The following is a 16,196-nucleotide window of genomic DNA, read 5'->3' on the forward strand; positions in this document are numbered from 1 at the left end:
TTTTGCAACTCATTATTTTCTAAACTTTTTGGTCATTAGACCCTAAATATTCATTATTTCCTCTCCATAATCCCCCCAAGTCACACACCATACTGACTTGGAACTATATTGCTGTTCCTTCATTGCTGCTGAGTCAAAATCTTGGAACTCTCTTCCCAACAGCACTGTGAGTGCACCTAGACCAGATGAACTGCAGCATTTCAAAAAGCTCATCACCACCTTCTCAAGGGCAATTAGGGATGAGTAACAAATGCTGTCCTTGCCAGTGACGCTCACATCCCAGGAAAGAATTTTTTAAAAACTGAGCATCTTCAAAATCAACTCATATGCATACTCTTACAGCATCAGTGTAGGTTTAAACATATTCTTTATGACTCATTTGAATAAGACTACCTAACTGTGGCAAACCTTGTTTGAACCTGTCCAAACTATCTGTAGTTAAAATATTAACAGCAAAAAAGAGCCTTTCGTCCAATCAATGTTGGCTAGACTTAAAGCCATAGAAGTAAAATTATATATATTTTAAAATGTATTAATTCTCAGGATGTGCCTTTGTTGTGTCCCAATCCAATGCCTAGGAGGAAATGGAGTGGTTCATCCAGTTTTATTCTTATTATACTTAATTGCAGCAGTTTGATACAACTGAGGTCATTCACAATCTGCAATGATGGTATTTGGATTCATTTCTCTAGATTAGTTCAGGCCTCAGTATTTTTTTATTTATTCATTCATGGGACATAAGTGCCACTGGCTTGTTCAGTATTTATTGCCCATCCCTAGTTGCCCTCAGGAAGATGGCAGTGGTGAGCTGCCTTCTTGAACTGCTGTGGTCTGAGTAGTGAAGGCACTCCCACAGTGCTAGACAGAGAGCTCCTGGATTGGTCCTGCAACAATGGAGGAACAGCAATATATTTCTAAATCAGGATAACATGCAACTTGGAGATGGAGAATTCCCATGCCCCTGTTGTCCTTGTCCTCTTAGGTGGTAGAGGTTACAGGCTTGGGAGTGACTGTGAAAGAAATCTTGGCGAGTCGCTGCAGTGCTATGTTGTGTTGGTGGTGGAGGGAGTGAAAGATTACAGTGGTAGTGGTAGATAGGATGTTGGTCAAACAGACTAAATTGTCCTGCATCTTGAATTTGCTGGAGCTGAACATGTTCAGGCAAGTGGAAATTACTAATCCAGTAACATTTCCATTGCACTCCCATACCCATTTTCTAGCCAATTCTACATACATTTTTCTTAGGGCTTCCTCCGTAAACATTTTGTTATAACCAGTTTTTGCATCCCTCACAGGTAAGTTTCATTAAGACTAGAAAGATCATCATTCATTCCAAACTCATTCTTCTCAATACAAAATGAAGCAACTTTTTTTAGTCTTAATTTAACTTGAAAGTTATTCCATATTGACTGCATTTGTTTATGCAACTAAATTCAATTTACTAACTGCTGAAGTGAACAAAAGCACTAGCATTATAAAATATATAAAGACTCTGCAAAAGCTGGCCACTGTTTTTAGCCAGTTGCTTTATCAGTACAAATTCAATATAAGCAAGGTATAGTTCCAAATATTTTATGTTCACTATAGCAATAGCTTATTATTAATCTTAGATCATTACTTACCGAGCTCATTAATTAAACTTCTTGCTTTGGAAACAAATGGGCCAACTTCACTAGGTTGCATTTTTGCTCTTTCTTTCAAATCAGCACCTGCAATAAATGAAACACATCAATACAGGCTACAGTCTTAATTTGAACAGCAGGTCCTAAGCAAAAATGATTGCAAAGCTAAGATATCACAGCTGATTCACTGTATCTAGAAGCATAATTTAAGTAAAACATGATGCTTACGTTAATAAGACCAAAGTTTACATTTCTGAGCCCCCAGTCTGCACTTTAATATCCATTCAAATGAAAATTGTGGAAAACTGTCTGTTGGGAAGCATAGGAGAAATTCCAAGCCAGAATATACAACCAAAACAGAGTATACGACGGACCCAATTACAGATTAGAATAAAGAAATGGCAAATTTGTACAAAACGTAACTAATTTAAAGTGGTCATGTTAATCACCAATTGTATTTAAGATATTCTAATCAGTGACAAAAGCTAGAATATTTATGACCACAGAAACACAGAATCATAGAAATTTACAACGCAGGAGGTCATACAGTCTGTTGTGGCTGGCTGAAGAAGTGTAATCCAATTTAATCCCACTTACCAGCTCTCGGCCATAGTCATGTATTTTATAATGCTTCTAAGTGCGTATGCAAGTATTTTTTAAATAAGATGAGGGTTTCTGTCTCTACCACCCTTTCAGGCAGCAAGTTCCAGAACCCCACCACTCTCTAGATAAAAATATTTCTCAACTGCCCTCTAAACCTTCTACCAATTACTTTCATTCTATGCTCCCTGATTACTAACCTCTGCTATGAGAAATAATCCTTCATACCACTCCATCTAGGACACTCAAAATTTTATACACCTCAAATTAAATTTCCTCTCAGCCTCCTCAGTTCTAAACAACCACAGCCTATCCAACCTTTCCTCATAGTTAAAATTCCTCAGTCCTGGCAACATCCTCATAAATCTCCTCTGTACACTGTCTAGTGCAATCACATCCTTCCTATAACATGGTGACCAGAACTATATGCAGTTCTCTAGCTGTGGCATAACTAGTGTTTTATGCAGACCACACTTCAAAAATACATGATTGATTGTGAAGACTTTGGAGACTTACAGTGGTTGTGAAAAGCGTGAAAGTATCCTTAATGTCTTTTTAACCACCTTATCTGTCTGTCCTGCTATCTTCAGGAATCTGTGGACACACACACCAAGGCCCCTCTGTTCCTCCCAGCTTCTCAGTGTCTTATTTATTCTGCATTCCCTTGCCCCGTTTGCCCTCCAAAATGCATTACCTCAAACTTCTCTGGGTGAATTCCATTTGCCACTATTCTTCCCACCTGAGGAGTCCTAGATGTCTTCCCACAGTCTAAATCTTTCTTCCTCACTTAACCACACAGCCGATATTTGTATCATCTGCAAACTTCTTAATCAGTGCCTTCCCCACCACATTTAAATCTAAATCATTGATCTGTACCATGAAAGGTAAGGGACTTAGCACTGAGTCTGGCAGAATGCTACATGAAAGAGCCTTCCAATCACAAAATCATCCATTGACCATTATTCTTTGTTTTCTGCCAGTCCTGTTGGGCTGAAGAGCCAGTTTCTATGCTGTAAAGTCTATGTAATAAATATTGACCCAGGAAATTAGAAATTAAAAATATCAGAGCAGCTTACCTGTTTTCCCAAATATTAACTTTAAACAAAGCACAATCACCATCAGTCATTTTTTAAATCAATTAACAATAAAGAGTCATGTTCAATTTAAATTCCAGTTGAATTATCCATTGCTGTGATAATTTTCTGCTTCTCCCTTATGTAATTCTACACTCATTGCCAGGGATCTGTTGCACTTTCAAAATACATTTCTGCCAGTTGAAGCAACAAAAGCTGCAAAATAACAGCTTCTGCTCACAGTCAATATTTCCTTTGGAAGATAATGCACTACACTTGGTTTTGTGCATGGTTATGGCATTTCTCAATTAAGGGCAGAAGGAATGGTTCCATCAATCACTGCTTCCTTCTTTTCATATCAGTGCTTGAAATTGCTGTAGTTATGTCTAGAATTGGTAATACTGTACCAAATTATTTTTTTAAATGTAATATTATAATGCATCAACAGTTCCACTCATAGTCATAAGCCTACAATTTTCAACTAAAAGAGAACTTCCAAGCTATTGATTTAATGTAATTTACTTATTTTTCCCAATTTATCTTAAAGCCCCTTATAATTTTGAGCAACAATCAGATCTCTTCATCTTTTCTGCTCCTATGAAAAGTCTTTCCTCATAACTAACACCTGTTGTGCAATTATATTAAGCTTGCGCAAACGGGAACATTTAGTATCTTTAGTGGATAGAAATTCCATTTAATTTTTAAAGCAATATAGAGGTAGCTGAATTTTCTTTTACCATGTTGTAACAAAACATGTTTTTTATTTGGTGTATATATATATATATATATATATATATACACGAGAAGACAATAATTAATTTTGTTAATAATTACACTGTATATTGTAAATTCATCTCTGATTAAGTATGTTAGTTTCATCAGCCTAATTATATAAGGTAATAGATGGCTTGTAGTGAACTCTGAGCAGCTCTGATGAACTTATAAACCACAAGAGTGAAACTTCAGTAAGTTATGAACATCAATAAAGTCACAATTGAATCAGCCTTGCGAACAAAGTCAACTATGGCTGGAATTTTTTGGCCCCGTTGGAGTTGATCACCATGGCGGGCGGAACAACAATATGGAAGACAGTCAAAAATCTGTTTCACGCCATCTTTAAACTGGTTTGTCATCATCCACCCCGCCCTTCAATGGTGGGCCGCGTTTCCCTTCGCCGCACATCAGGAACCTAATTTCAATGCTTTAGCATCACATTATAAGCCCTGCTCACCGGAATCATACCCTCACGCTGACACCGACTTGTTTCATAAACTGTTCATAAACAATGTGCACCTGACGAGCTGTACTTCGCTCAGGACTTCGAAGTTTGTTTGCCTGCCTTGCTTCCAGCAGCACTCGTGGTCCTCAGCGCCAGGCTTCGCCAGCAGCACCACATCATTTTTAGGGGGGGTTCACAGGCAGGTCTCTACCTACCAGAACAGCCATAAGGTGGGGGTGGCTTTTCAATGACTGCAGGGCTAGGACTTGCTTGGGGATGGGGGAGAAGTGGACTCAGGCGAGGGAAGAGGCTGCAGGGTGAGGGCTATACTGGGGAAAGTGTGTGTGGGGGCACATGTTGATCTGTGCAAGTGGCCTCAAGATGGTGAGAGCTGAGGAGGCAGTGTCTAGATGAAATGATGCCAGATGTAGAATGTGAGGGTGTGTGTGAGAGTGAATGGTGATGCCCCTTGAGCTGGTAGTGAGTGAGATGCCAGTGAATGTGCGGTGGCCTTGTGAGTGTATGAGTTTAGAGTGATGATATGGTCGCCTTACCCTGGCAGCACAGATGAGATCATTCCTCCATTTTCTACACTGGATGGCCAACATCTTGTGTGCAGCATTGGCACTATCCACCTCTGCCACCACCTCCCAAGATGGAGTGGTGAGACTGATGGACCACTTGTGGCCAGGGCGTGAGTACAGGACATCATGGCGGGCCTCCATGGCATCCAGAAGACATCCCAGGGATGTGTCACTGAATCGGGGGGCTGCACTCTTCTTGGCTTTTAGGGCCATGACTTCACTGGAGCAGTCCTGGGCTGCAATATTGAGAAGTGTGCGTGCAGCTGCAGTTAAAATGCGGTGCCCTGCATGAGGAAGCGGTGACATAATGGCATGGCGGGAAAATCAGGGGCTGCCTGCCCGTGTGACAGCATGTTTCCTATGGCTGCATAATTAATGAGGCGCGATGGTGCAAAAACTCACCATTGTAGCCAACGGGTAAAACGACACTTTTCACGCCCGCTACCACACTCTGTGCAAATCTGGGTCGATTCCGTCCTATGAGAAATTTTTTGTTTGTTTTTTGTCTTAGTTATAATAAAGAAACTATTCAGCTTATATTACTGCATGATACAAGAAATCCCAAGAAATATTCATATATTCATAGAAGAAAAGGAACTAGAAAAGGTGCAAATATTCAAGTATTTAGGAAGCATAATATCGGCAGATGGAAGGTGCAACAAGAAATAAGGTCAAGGATAACAATGGGAAAGGCTGTATTTAGTAAGAAGAGAAAGCTGAATAAAGAACTCAAAAGGCGACTTGTAAAGAGGTTGATTTGGGGTTTTGTTTTGTGCAAATGTGAGGCTTGGAGCTTACGGCAAGAGGCCCACTTGTTAAATTGCTTTAAAGCATGGGCTTGGAGGAGAAAGGACCAGCTGCACAGAAAAAGTAAGGCATGAAGAACTGAGGAGAGCGAAGATAGTTAGAAAGAGGCAAAGAGACTGGGCAGAACAGAACAGAACTTCAGAAGTGTTAACGCTGCTCCACAAATGCTGCCAGATCTGCTGAGATTTTCCAGCACTGTTTTTATTTCAGATGTCCAGCATCCACATTATTTTGCTTTTACTCATGATTTAAATAGCGTTCACAAATCAATTCAGCTCAGCTGTCACCATTTGTGTCTTTATTTGAACACGCCAATCAAATTGCAGTCTTTCAACCCACTCCCTGATGTCTCATACAGTATTTTGTATGCATCAAAGGCCAATGACCCATTATTTATCTATAACAGGTCAAGTGCAGTTAGGCAGAGTAACAACAGAGAAGACTGTGACAGATTGCACCAAAAAGGTACCAGCATTGTTTGCAACAGTACATTTTTATATCTGCATTTACCATCACTATAATGCAGATCTATGCTCATTTGCACTAAATTAACAAAAGTGGAAAATATGGTTCAATAAATGAATCACCATGAAATACATACCGATAGATTTAAAATGTAGAGAAAGAACAAGATTTGTGCTGTAGAAACCTTAAAGCTGTGATTACCAAAAATCAGAATCAAGATCTTTCACTCATTTACTTCTACCTAGGATTGAGAATTAAAATATAAAGTGTTCCAATGATATTGGCTCAATAACTACAAATCCCAGCAATCACAGAGCCAGGATGAGTATCACACAAGCAATTTTAATATTTTTTCCACTGGCAATGAACCCATGTGCCAGTCACTGACATTTCACAGGTAATACACTGCACCACAGAGCTTGGACTGATTCATTCCTTTTACTACTACAGCTACCATTGTTTTGAAAAGTTTATAGATGGACCATGATGTATTCGAGATGTTGGTTTTGCCATTCCAAATGCTGTATCAATCTTTACATTCAAATCTAGAATATATTAGGACAATTTGCTTTTGCCAGAAACTACATCATCACACAATGCTTAAGCAGAAAGCACACTATAAAAAATAAAAACAGGATTATTATGGTAGAGGCTGGCATGGATAGCAATAATTGAAGCTAAACAATTCAACACATTAGCAGGATTGTTTTTTCAATCTGATATCATTTCCTCCTTTTGAGAGAGAGTTGGACACAACATGATTAGGATTAGTTGTTATTTTCAACTTGCTCAAATATGCCCCCTTCCCCTAAGGATATCGCTTATTGCAGCTGGTTGCTTATAAATTTAGGATATATATTTTTACAACCTATCCTATATGATAAAATGAGGTGCTAAATTCCACCGTATTTTATTACACAATGCCTTATCCAATACATTAAGTGCCTCCCCATATAGTAATGCACCCTCAACTCATACGGTTAGATCCTTATAGAGTTAAATGATGAGAGGAATCTTAGATACTCCAACATGGAATTACTAAACATTTTTTAGGGCTTTGCCATAATCATTTGTTACTATTTTGCCAGCTTAGGAAACAAATCAACTCAAACTTCTGTAGCATAATACGTTACTACACTAATATAAATCATCTGCAACAACTTGTAACAGGTAATTCGAGTATAATAGAATGACGAACAGTTTGATACATCATGCACAGAAAAACATTTCCAATATTAAAATTAAGAAAAATTCCAAATTTTAATTTTATAATACTTGGCAATAGATGTTTGAAAAAAATCAGTATTATACTGTACATACTGTACAAAGAGATGTAATGAATGTGATAAAAGTTCAATAATGTGAAATGCATAGCAGTCCCGGACAACCATATCTGCAGTGTCTGCAGCTTCAACAACTTCAGCCCAGAGTATTCTGAACCGCAGATGTTACGGGGCATAAAGGAGGGGAAGAATTACCTGGACACTTTGGTCCAGGAGGCAGTCACACCCCTTAGGTTAGTAGAACAAATTGATCAATAGTCAGGGATAGAAGGCTGTCAGTCAGACAGGTAATGGAACCCAGCATGTAGTGATGGAGGTGCCTCAGCCTCTGTCTCTGACCAACAACTACAAGGTGCTTGCTACCTGTGTGGATAGGAACAAGGACTGAAGGGTAGATGAGCAAACTGACCATGGCACAATGGTGCAGGAAGGCATTCACGTGGGTGGAGCAAAAAGTAATGTGGGAATGACAGTGGACAGTATAGTAAGAGGAATAGATACTATTCTCTGCAGCTGTGACCGGGAGCTCCGAAGTTTGTGTTGCCTGCCCAGTGTCAGGGTGAAGGGCATCTCCTTGCAGCTAGAGAAGAACTTGGTATGGGAGGGGATCCAGTTGTTGTGGTCCATATAGGAACCAACAATGTGTTTATGACCAGGAAAGATGTTCTGCTGACAGCGTTTGAGGAGCTAGGGTCCAAAGTAAAATGCAGAGCCTCAAAGGTGATCATCTCTGGATTGTTACCTGAGCCATGTGTCAATTTGCATAGGGTCAAGCAGATTCAAGAATTAAATGCATGGTTCAAAGACTGACGTAGGAAGAAGGCATTTTGATTCACGGGGCACTGGCACCAACACTCTGGAAAAAGAGGGAGCTATTCCTTTGGGATGGGCTCCACTTAAACTGAAACAGAATTACCTGGAAAAGCTCAGTAGATCTGGCAGCATCGGCGGAGAAGAAAAGAGTTGACGTTTTGAGTCCTCATGACCCTTCGACAGAACTGATTGAATGTTAGAAGAGGGGTGAAATATAAGCTGGTTTAAGGTGGGGTGGGGGCAGAAGACAAGTGGGGGGGGGGGTTGGTGGTGGGGTGTGGTGTGGTTGTAGGGACAAGCAACCAGTGAGCATGTCCTCCTTCTTCCTTAACAGAGGTTTTCTACCCACGGTCATTGACAGGGCCCTCAACCGTGTCCGGCCCATCTCCCGCGTATCCGCCCTCACACCTTCTCCTCCTTCCCAGAAACATGATAGGGTCCCCCTTGTCCTCACTTATCACCCCACCAGCCTCTGCATTCAAATGATCATCCTCCGCCATTTCCGCCAACTCCAGCATGATGCCACCACCAAACACATCTTCCCTTCATCCCCCCATCGGCATTCCGTAGGGATCGTTCCCACCAGGACACCCTGGTCCACTCCTCCATCACCTCCTACTCAACCCCCACCTATGGCACCTCCCCATGCCCACGCAAAAGATGCAACACCTGCCCTTTCACTTCTTCTTTCCTCATCGTCCAAGGGCCCAAACACTCCTTTCAAGTGAAGCAGCATTTCACTTGCATTTCCCCCAACTTAGTCTACTGCATTCGTTGCTCTCAATGCGGTCTCCTCTACATTTGAGAGACCAAATGTAAACTGGGCGACCGCTTTGCAGAACACCTGCGGTCTGTCCGCAAGAAAGACCCAAACCTCCCCGTCGCTTGCCATTTTAACACTCCACCCTGCTCTCTTGCCCACATGTCTGTCCTTGGCTTGCTGCATTGTTCCAGTGAAGCCCAATGCAAACTGGTGGAACAGCACCTCATCTTCCGTCTAGGCACTTTACAGCCTTCCGGACTGAATGTTGATTCAACAACTTTAGATCTTGAACTCCCTCCTCCATCCCCGCCCCCTTTCCATTTCTTCCCCCTTCCTTTTGTTTTTTCCAATAATTTATATAGATTTTTCTTTTCCCACCTATTTCCATTATTTTTAAATCTTGTATGCCAGGCTAGTCTTTCCACCCCACCCCCACTAGAGCTGTACCTTGAGTGCATTGCCATCCATTCTTAATTAGCACATTAATTTAGATAATATCACCACCTTCAACACTCCTTTGTTCCATGGTCTGTGACATCTTTTGATTATCCGCTCCTATCACTGCTTGCTTGTCCCTATTATCACTGCTTGCTTGTCCTTACAACCACACCACCCCCCCCAACTTCTCTTCCCCCCACCCCCCACCTTAAACCAGTTTATATTTCACCCCTCTTCTAACATTCAATCAGTTCTGTCAAAGGGTCATGAGGAATCAAAACGTCAACACTTTTCTTCTCCGCCGATGCTGCCAGACCTGCTAAGTTTGTCCAGGTAATTCTGTTTTTGGTTTGGATTCCAGTATCCGCAGTTTTTTGTTTTTATCTACTTAAACTGAGTTGGGACCAGTGTCCTGGTGAACTGTATAATTAAGACTGTGGATAGGGCTTTAAACAAACAGAGGGAGAAGGGTTCAGGCAAAGGGAGAATTAGAAACCCAAAGAAAAAAGTCAAGGCAGTAGAACAGTGTAGCAATATGGGTGAAGACAAGCAAAGTATGACAAGAAAGGACAGAAAGTCTATTGGTAATACAGCATCAGCAAGTAAGCTCCACGCAGGGAGTATTAAGTAAAAGAAAATTAAATTAAAGGTTCTTTATCTGAATACATGAAGCATTCACAGTAAGGTAGATAAACTAATAGCACAAAGAGATAAATGGTTTAGATCTAAACACCATGACAAAGACAGAGGGAAAAATTTTCCCCCGTTGGGGGGGGGGGGGGAAGTGCAGGAGCGGGCGCGGGCAGGCGCGCCTCCAATCGGCACCCCGAACTGGGGGCGTGCTGCCATTTTACGTGAGTGGGCCAATTAAGGCCCGCCCAGCGTGATGTCCACCAGGAAGCACTATGCACTCCCTGTGCAGGTGGGGTGGGATTCCCTCAGCCGAGAGTGCGCTGTTTCGCATATGAGGCTAAGTACTGCCTCAGGGAGATCGGCACTAAATTTAAAAATGTTAAGCAAACGATAGCAACATTTCCCTGACATGTCCCCTCATGTGACACTGTCACATGAGTTGGGACATGTCCAACACTTTTACTTTTATGCCCGTGGATGAGATTTCATGCATTTTCTTAAGCCCGCCAGGACCCCTGGCCTGCCTGCCAACCCGAAGGTTGGACGGGCAGATCCATTAATGAGCTTAATTACTTTTTAAATGGCCTCAATAGGCCGTTGACAGGTCGGCAGGCGCACAGCTGACTTGGCTGCGCCCCCGCCGACCTGAAAATGGAAATGACGCGGGGTGAAATCGGGCGTTCAACCTGACGTCATCCCGCATCATTTTACGCATCGGCGAGCGGGCTCCGCTCCCGTTCGCCGACCGGAAGATCCTTCCCATAGTTACAAGGTAAACACGTTTGGGATAAACACTGCAAGTTGCAAAACATTTTCAAAAAATAGGCAAAATGGAAAAGCAAGAGGGGTAGCCCTAGTAGTAAAGGATGAGATAAGGACAGTAGTGAGAAGGATCATGGCTAAGAAGATCAGAAAGTGAAAACAATATGTTTTGGATTGGGGAAGAGTGGATTTCAGTAAAATAAGGCAGGATCTTGCCAAGGTAGACTGGGAACAGTTACTTGTGGGGAAATCTACAGAGGAACAGTGGGGGGTGGTTCAAAAAGGAAATGTGGAGGGTACAGGCTGTAGGGTGATAGGAAGGAGTAACAAGCCCAGAGAACCATGAATAACCAGAGGTGTTCAAGTTACGATGAGAAGCAAAAAAGAGGCTTTTAGCAGGTACAAGGGAAGTAAATCAGCAGGGGCATTAGTGGAGTACACAAAGTGCAGGATGCAGCTTAAGAAAGCAATCAGGAGAGCAAAGAGGGGATATGAGGAAGCTCTGGCTGGTAAAAGTAGGGAAAATCCCAAGAAATTCTATAAGTATATCAATGGGAAGAGGATAATCAGGGAAAGAGTAGGGCCCATAAGGGACCAAAGGGGCAATCTATGGGTGGAGCCAGGGGACATCGCTAGAATGTTGAATGAATACTTCACATCCGTCTCCACCCAAGAGAATGAGGATGAAGGTATCGAACTCGGGGAGAGAGACTGCGAGGTTCTTAAGCAAATTGATATAGAGAGTGACAAGGTATTGGAGGTGTTGGCAGGCTTAAAAGTGGACAAATCTCCAGGTCCGGATGATTTATGTCCCAAACTGCTGAGGGAGGCAAGGGAGGAGATCGCAGGGGCTCTAACCCAAATTTTTAATTCCTCTCTGGCCACGGGGGAGGTGCCAGAGGACTGGAGAACAGCTAATGTGGTTCCACTATTTAAGAAGGGTTGTAGAGATAAGCCAGGGAACTACAGTCTCACGTCAGTGGTAGGGAAACTATTGGAGAAATTTCTGAAGAAGAGTATCTATCTCCACTTGGAGAGGCAAGGTTTGATCTGGGATAGTCAGCATGGCTTTGTCAGAGGGAGGTCATGCCTAACAAATTTGATTGAATTTTTTGAGGAGGTGACCAGGTGTGTAGATGAGGGTAGTGCAGTTGATGTCATTTATATGGGTTTCAGTAAAGCCTTTGACAAGGTCCCACATGGGAGATTTGTAAAGAAGGCAAATGCACATGGGATACAGGGTGATTTGATAAGGTGGATTCAAAATTGGCTTAGTTGTAGGAGGCAGAGGGTGATGACAGAAGGATGCTTTAGTGACTGGAAGACCACGTCCAGTGACATATCACAGGGATCTGTGCTTGGTCCCCTATTATTTGTCATTTATATAAACGACATAGATGACTATGGCCAGAATTCTTATCTTGATGGGCGGGGGGCCCCACCAGCTCGGCGACGGCTGGGCAGCCGAACTCCACCGCCGAAACGGGGCCCGCCACCATTTTGAGTGGGTGGGCCAATTAAGACCTGCCCAGCGGCCTGCCTGACAGGAAGCACTATGCTCTTCCTGTGCGGGGGGGTGGCAGGTTTCCCTATCTGTCAAAGTGCGCTCTTTCGCACATGCGCACAAAAGAGCACACTGCTCCCTGAGACTAAGCGCTGGGTCAGGGAGACAACTGACAGTGTAAAAAACATCAAAAATCGAAAAATATAAAAATTATTAACATGTCCCCTCATGTGACAATGTCACACGAGATGGGACAAGTTAATAAAAAGAACATAAACATTATTAAACTTTTTAAAAACGGAAATGAAACCTCATCCCGCCAGTGGATGAGGTTTCATGTATTATCAGGAGCCTGCCGGGGTGCCTGGCCTGCCCGCCAATCTTAAGGTTGGACGGGCAGGGTCTTTAATGATCTTAATTAGCCTGTCAATGGCCTTAATTGGTCTTTGACAGGTCGGCGGGGGGACAGCTGATTTCACTGTCCGCCCGCCTTCCTCGATATTTAAATGAACCGGGATGACTTCGGGGGTTCCTCCTGACGTCATCCCGCGTCATTTTCCCATCAGCGAGCAGGCCCCGGCCCCAAATCACCGCCTGGAAATTTCTGGCCTATGTGGGGTGTAGGATTAGTAAGTTTGCGGATGACACAAAGGTTGGCCGAGTGGTTAAATGTGAGGTTGAGTGTCTTGGGCTACAGGAAGATATAGACAGGATGGTCAAATGGGCAGATAAGTGGCACATGGAATTTAACCCTGAAAAGTGTGAGGCGATACACTTTGGAAGGAGTAATTTGACAAGGAAGTATTCAATAAACGGCAGTTCTGAGGAACAAAGGGACCTTGGCGTGTGTGTCCATAGATCTCTGAAGGCAGAGGGGCATGTTAGTGGGGTGGTGAAAAAGTAGGAAGATCATGTTGGAGTTGTATAGAACCTTAGTGAGGCCACAGCTGGAGTACTGTTTGCAGTTCTGGTCATCACATTATAGGAAGGATGTGATTGCACTGGAGGGGGTGCAGAGGAGATTCACCAGGATGTTGCCTGGAATGAAACATTTAAGTTACGAAGAGAGGTTGGATAGACTTGGGTTGTTTTTGTTGGAACAGAGAAGACTGAGGGGGCGACCTGATCGAGGTGTACAAGATTATGAGGGGCATGGACAGGGTGGATAGGGGGCAGCTGTTCCCCTTAGCTGAGAGGTCAGTCACAAGGGGGTATAAGGTCAAGGTGAGGGGCAGGAGGTTTAGGGGGGATGGGAGGAAAAACTTTTTTACCCAGAGGGTGGTGATGGTCTGGAATGCACTGCCTGGGAGGGTGGTGGAGGCAGGTTGTCTCATATCCTTTAGAAAGTACATGGATGAGCACTTAGCACGTCATAACATTCAAGGCTATGGGCCAAGTGCTGGTAAATGGGATTAGGTAGCTCGGTCAGGTGTTTCTCACGTATCGGTGCAGACTCAAAGGGCCGAAGGCCCTCTTCTGCACTGTGATTCTGTGAATATGGTGGAAATTAGGAATAGCACAAGTGAGAAAACGCTCCTGAGAGTAGTTTATAGGCCTCCCCATAACAGTAATTATATAATTGGGCAAAGCATTAAGCAATAAATTATTAAAGCTTGAAACAAAGGCAATTTTTTTATAATTGTGGATGACTTTAATCTTCACTTATACAGGACCAATCAAACTGGCAAAGGTTGTCTGGAAGAAGAGTTTGTATAACGTTTTTGTGACAGCTTCCTGGAGCAACACGTTGTGGAACCAACAAGGAATAAAACTATTTTAGATCTAGTAATGTGCAATGAGGCAGGGTTAATTTGTTTTTTCCCAGCGGATCTTGTACTATGAGATTATGATAATAATACGACTGAATTACATATTAAGTTTGAAAATGACATACTCAAATCACTTAACAAGAATTTTAAACTGAAACAAAGCCAATTACCTAAGTATTAGGTGAGAGCTGGTTAAGGTTGATTGGAGAAATACAGTATACGGTACGGCAGTAAATAAATAGTGGGAAATATTAAAGAAACAATCCAAAATGTTCAACAGATGCTACAGTCCATTGAAAAACAAAACCTCAGCATGAAAGATCCATCTGTGACTTACTAAGGGGGTTAAAGAAATACTAGGTTAAAAGAAGAGGCTTATAATCTTGCAAAGAATAGTAGGGATCAGCAAAGGGCCACCAAGAAGTTGATAAAAATGGAAAAAAAATAATGAGAGTAAATGAGATAAATGAGAATATAAAAATAGATTGTAAGAATTTCACAAGTGTATAAAAAGGAACAGAGTAGCTAAAGTAACGTCGGTCTCTTAGAAGCATTGACTGGAGAAATTATCACAGGAAATGAGAAATGGCAGAGACATTGAACAAATATTTTGTGTCTGTCTTCACCATAGAAGACACATGTTACATACCTAAAATAAAGGGTAACCTAGGGCGAAAAAGAATGAGGAAATTAAGGCAATTAATATCAGCAGAGAAAAAGTACTGTAGAAACTCAAGGGACTAAAATCTGACAAATCTCCAGAACCTGAAGGCCTACATCCTAGGGCTCTAAAAGAGATAGCTGCAGAGATAGTGGATGTGCTGGTGATGATTTTCCAAAACTCCCAGCAGAATGTAACACCACTATTCAAAAAAGGCGAGAGAAAACAGATAAGTACAGGTCAGATGGGGGGAGAAAAGAGAAATGTAGTTGTAATCGAGGATAGTATAGTTAGGGGAATAGATACTGTTCTCTGTAGCCAGGATCGAGAGTCCCAAAGGCTGCGTTGCCTACCTGGTGCCAGGGTTAAGGATATCTCATCTGGGCTGCAGAGGAACTTGGAGTAGAAGGGGAAAGATCCAGCTGTTGTGGTCCACGTAGGTAACAACGATATAGGTAGAACGAGGAAAAGGGTTCTGCTGAGGGAATACGAGCAGCCAGGAGCTAAATTAAAAAGCAGAACCAAAAAGGTAATAATATCCGGATAACTACCTGAGCCATGAGCTAATTGGCACAGGGTCAAAAAGATTAAAGAGGTAAATGTGTGGCTCAAAGATTGTAGGAGAAATGGGTTCGAATTCATGGGACATTGGCGCCAGTACTTGGGAAAGGGGGAGCTATTCCGTTCGGTCAGGCTCCACTTGAATCATGCTGGGACCCAGAATCGCATAACTAGGATTGTACATAGAGCTTTAAACTAAAGAGTGGGGGTAGGGTTCAGTTGCATGGAAATATGAAAAATCAAAGTTTAAGGAGAGGGTAAGAGTGCAGGTTAGTGACGAGGCTGATTGCTACCAAAAAGTGAAAGCAAGGGGCAGAGTGTGTGAATGCCATATTGCACGAAAGATTCATATAAGAGTAGGGAAAATTGACAATCAGGCAAACTTAAAGGCTTTGTGTCTGAATGCGCGCAGCATTCGGAATAAAACTAATGAGTTAACAGCGCAAGTAGAGATAAATAGGTATGATTTGGTGGCTATTAATGAGACGTGGTTACATGGAGAACAGGTTTGGGAGTTGAATGTCCAAGGGTACTCAGTGTTTTGGAAGGATAAGCAGGAAGGAAAAGGCGGTGGTGTAGCTTTGTTAGTAAAGGAGGAGATCAGTGCTATAGTGAGGAATGATATAGCCACTGGAGAGC

The 16,196-nt window shown here is 42.4% G+C and overlaps 1 protein-coding gene across 2 annotated transcripts in view; it reads right to left on the bottom strand.

The window, feature by feature from the left end:
• The window catches only part of auh (AU RNA binding protein/enoyl-CoA hydratase), a 361,819-nt gene that overhangs the window by 229,200 nt on the left and 116,423 nt on the right, over positions 1–16,196 (bottom strand). For both annotated transcript variants that reach the window (XM_041185257.1, XM_041185258.1), the window contains exon 4: positions 1,623–1,709. In XM_041185257.1, coding sequence (XP_041041191.1) covers positions 1,623–1,709 — 87 coding nt within the window. The remainder of the gene's footprint in view (positions 1–1,622; positions 1,710–16,196) is intronic.

This window comes from Carcharodon carcharias, chromosome 4, assembly GCF_017639515.1.
Source record: "Carcharodon carcharias isolate sCarCar2 chromosome 4, sCarCar2.pri, whole genome shotgun sequence".
NCBI classification, from domain to species: domain Eukaryota; kingdom Metazoa; phylum Chordata; class Chondrichthyes; order Lamniformes; family Lamnidae; genus Carcharodon; species Carcharodon carcharias.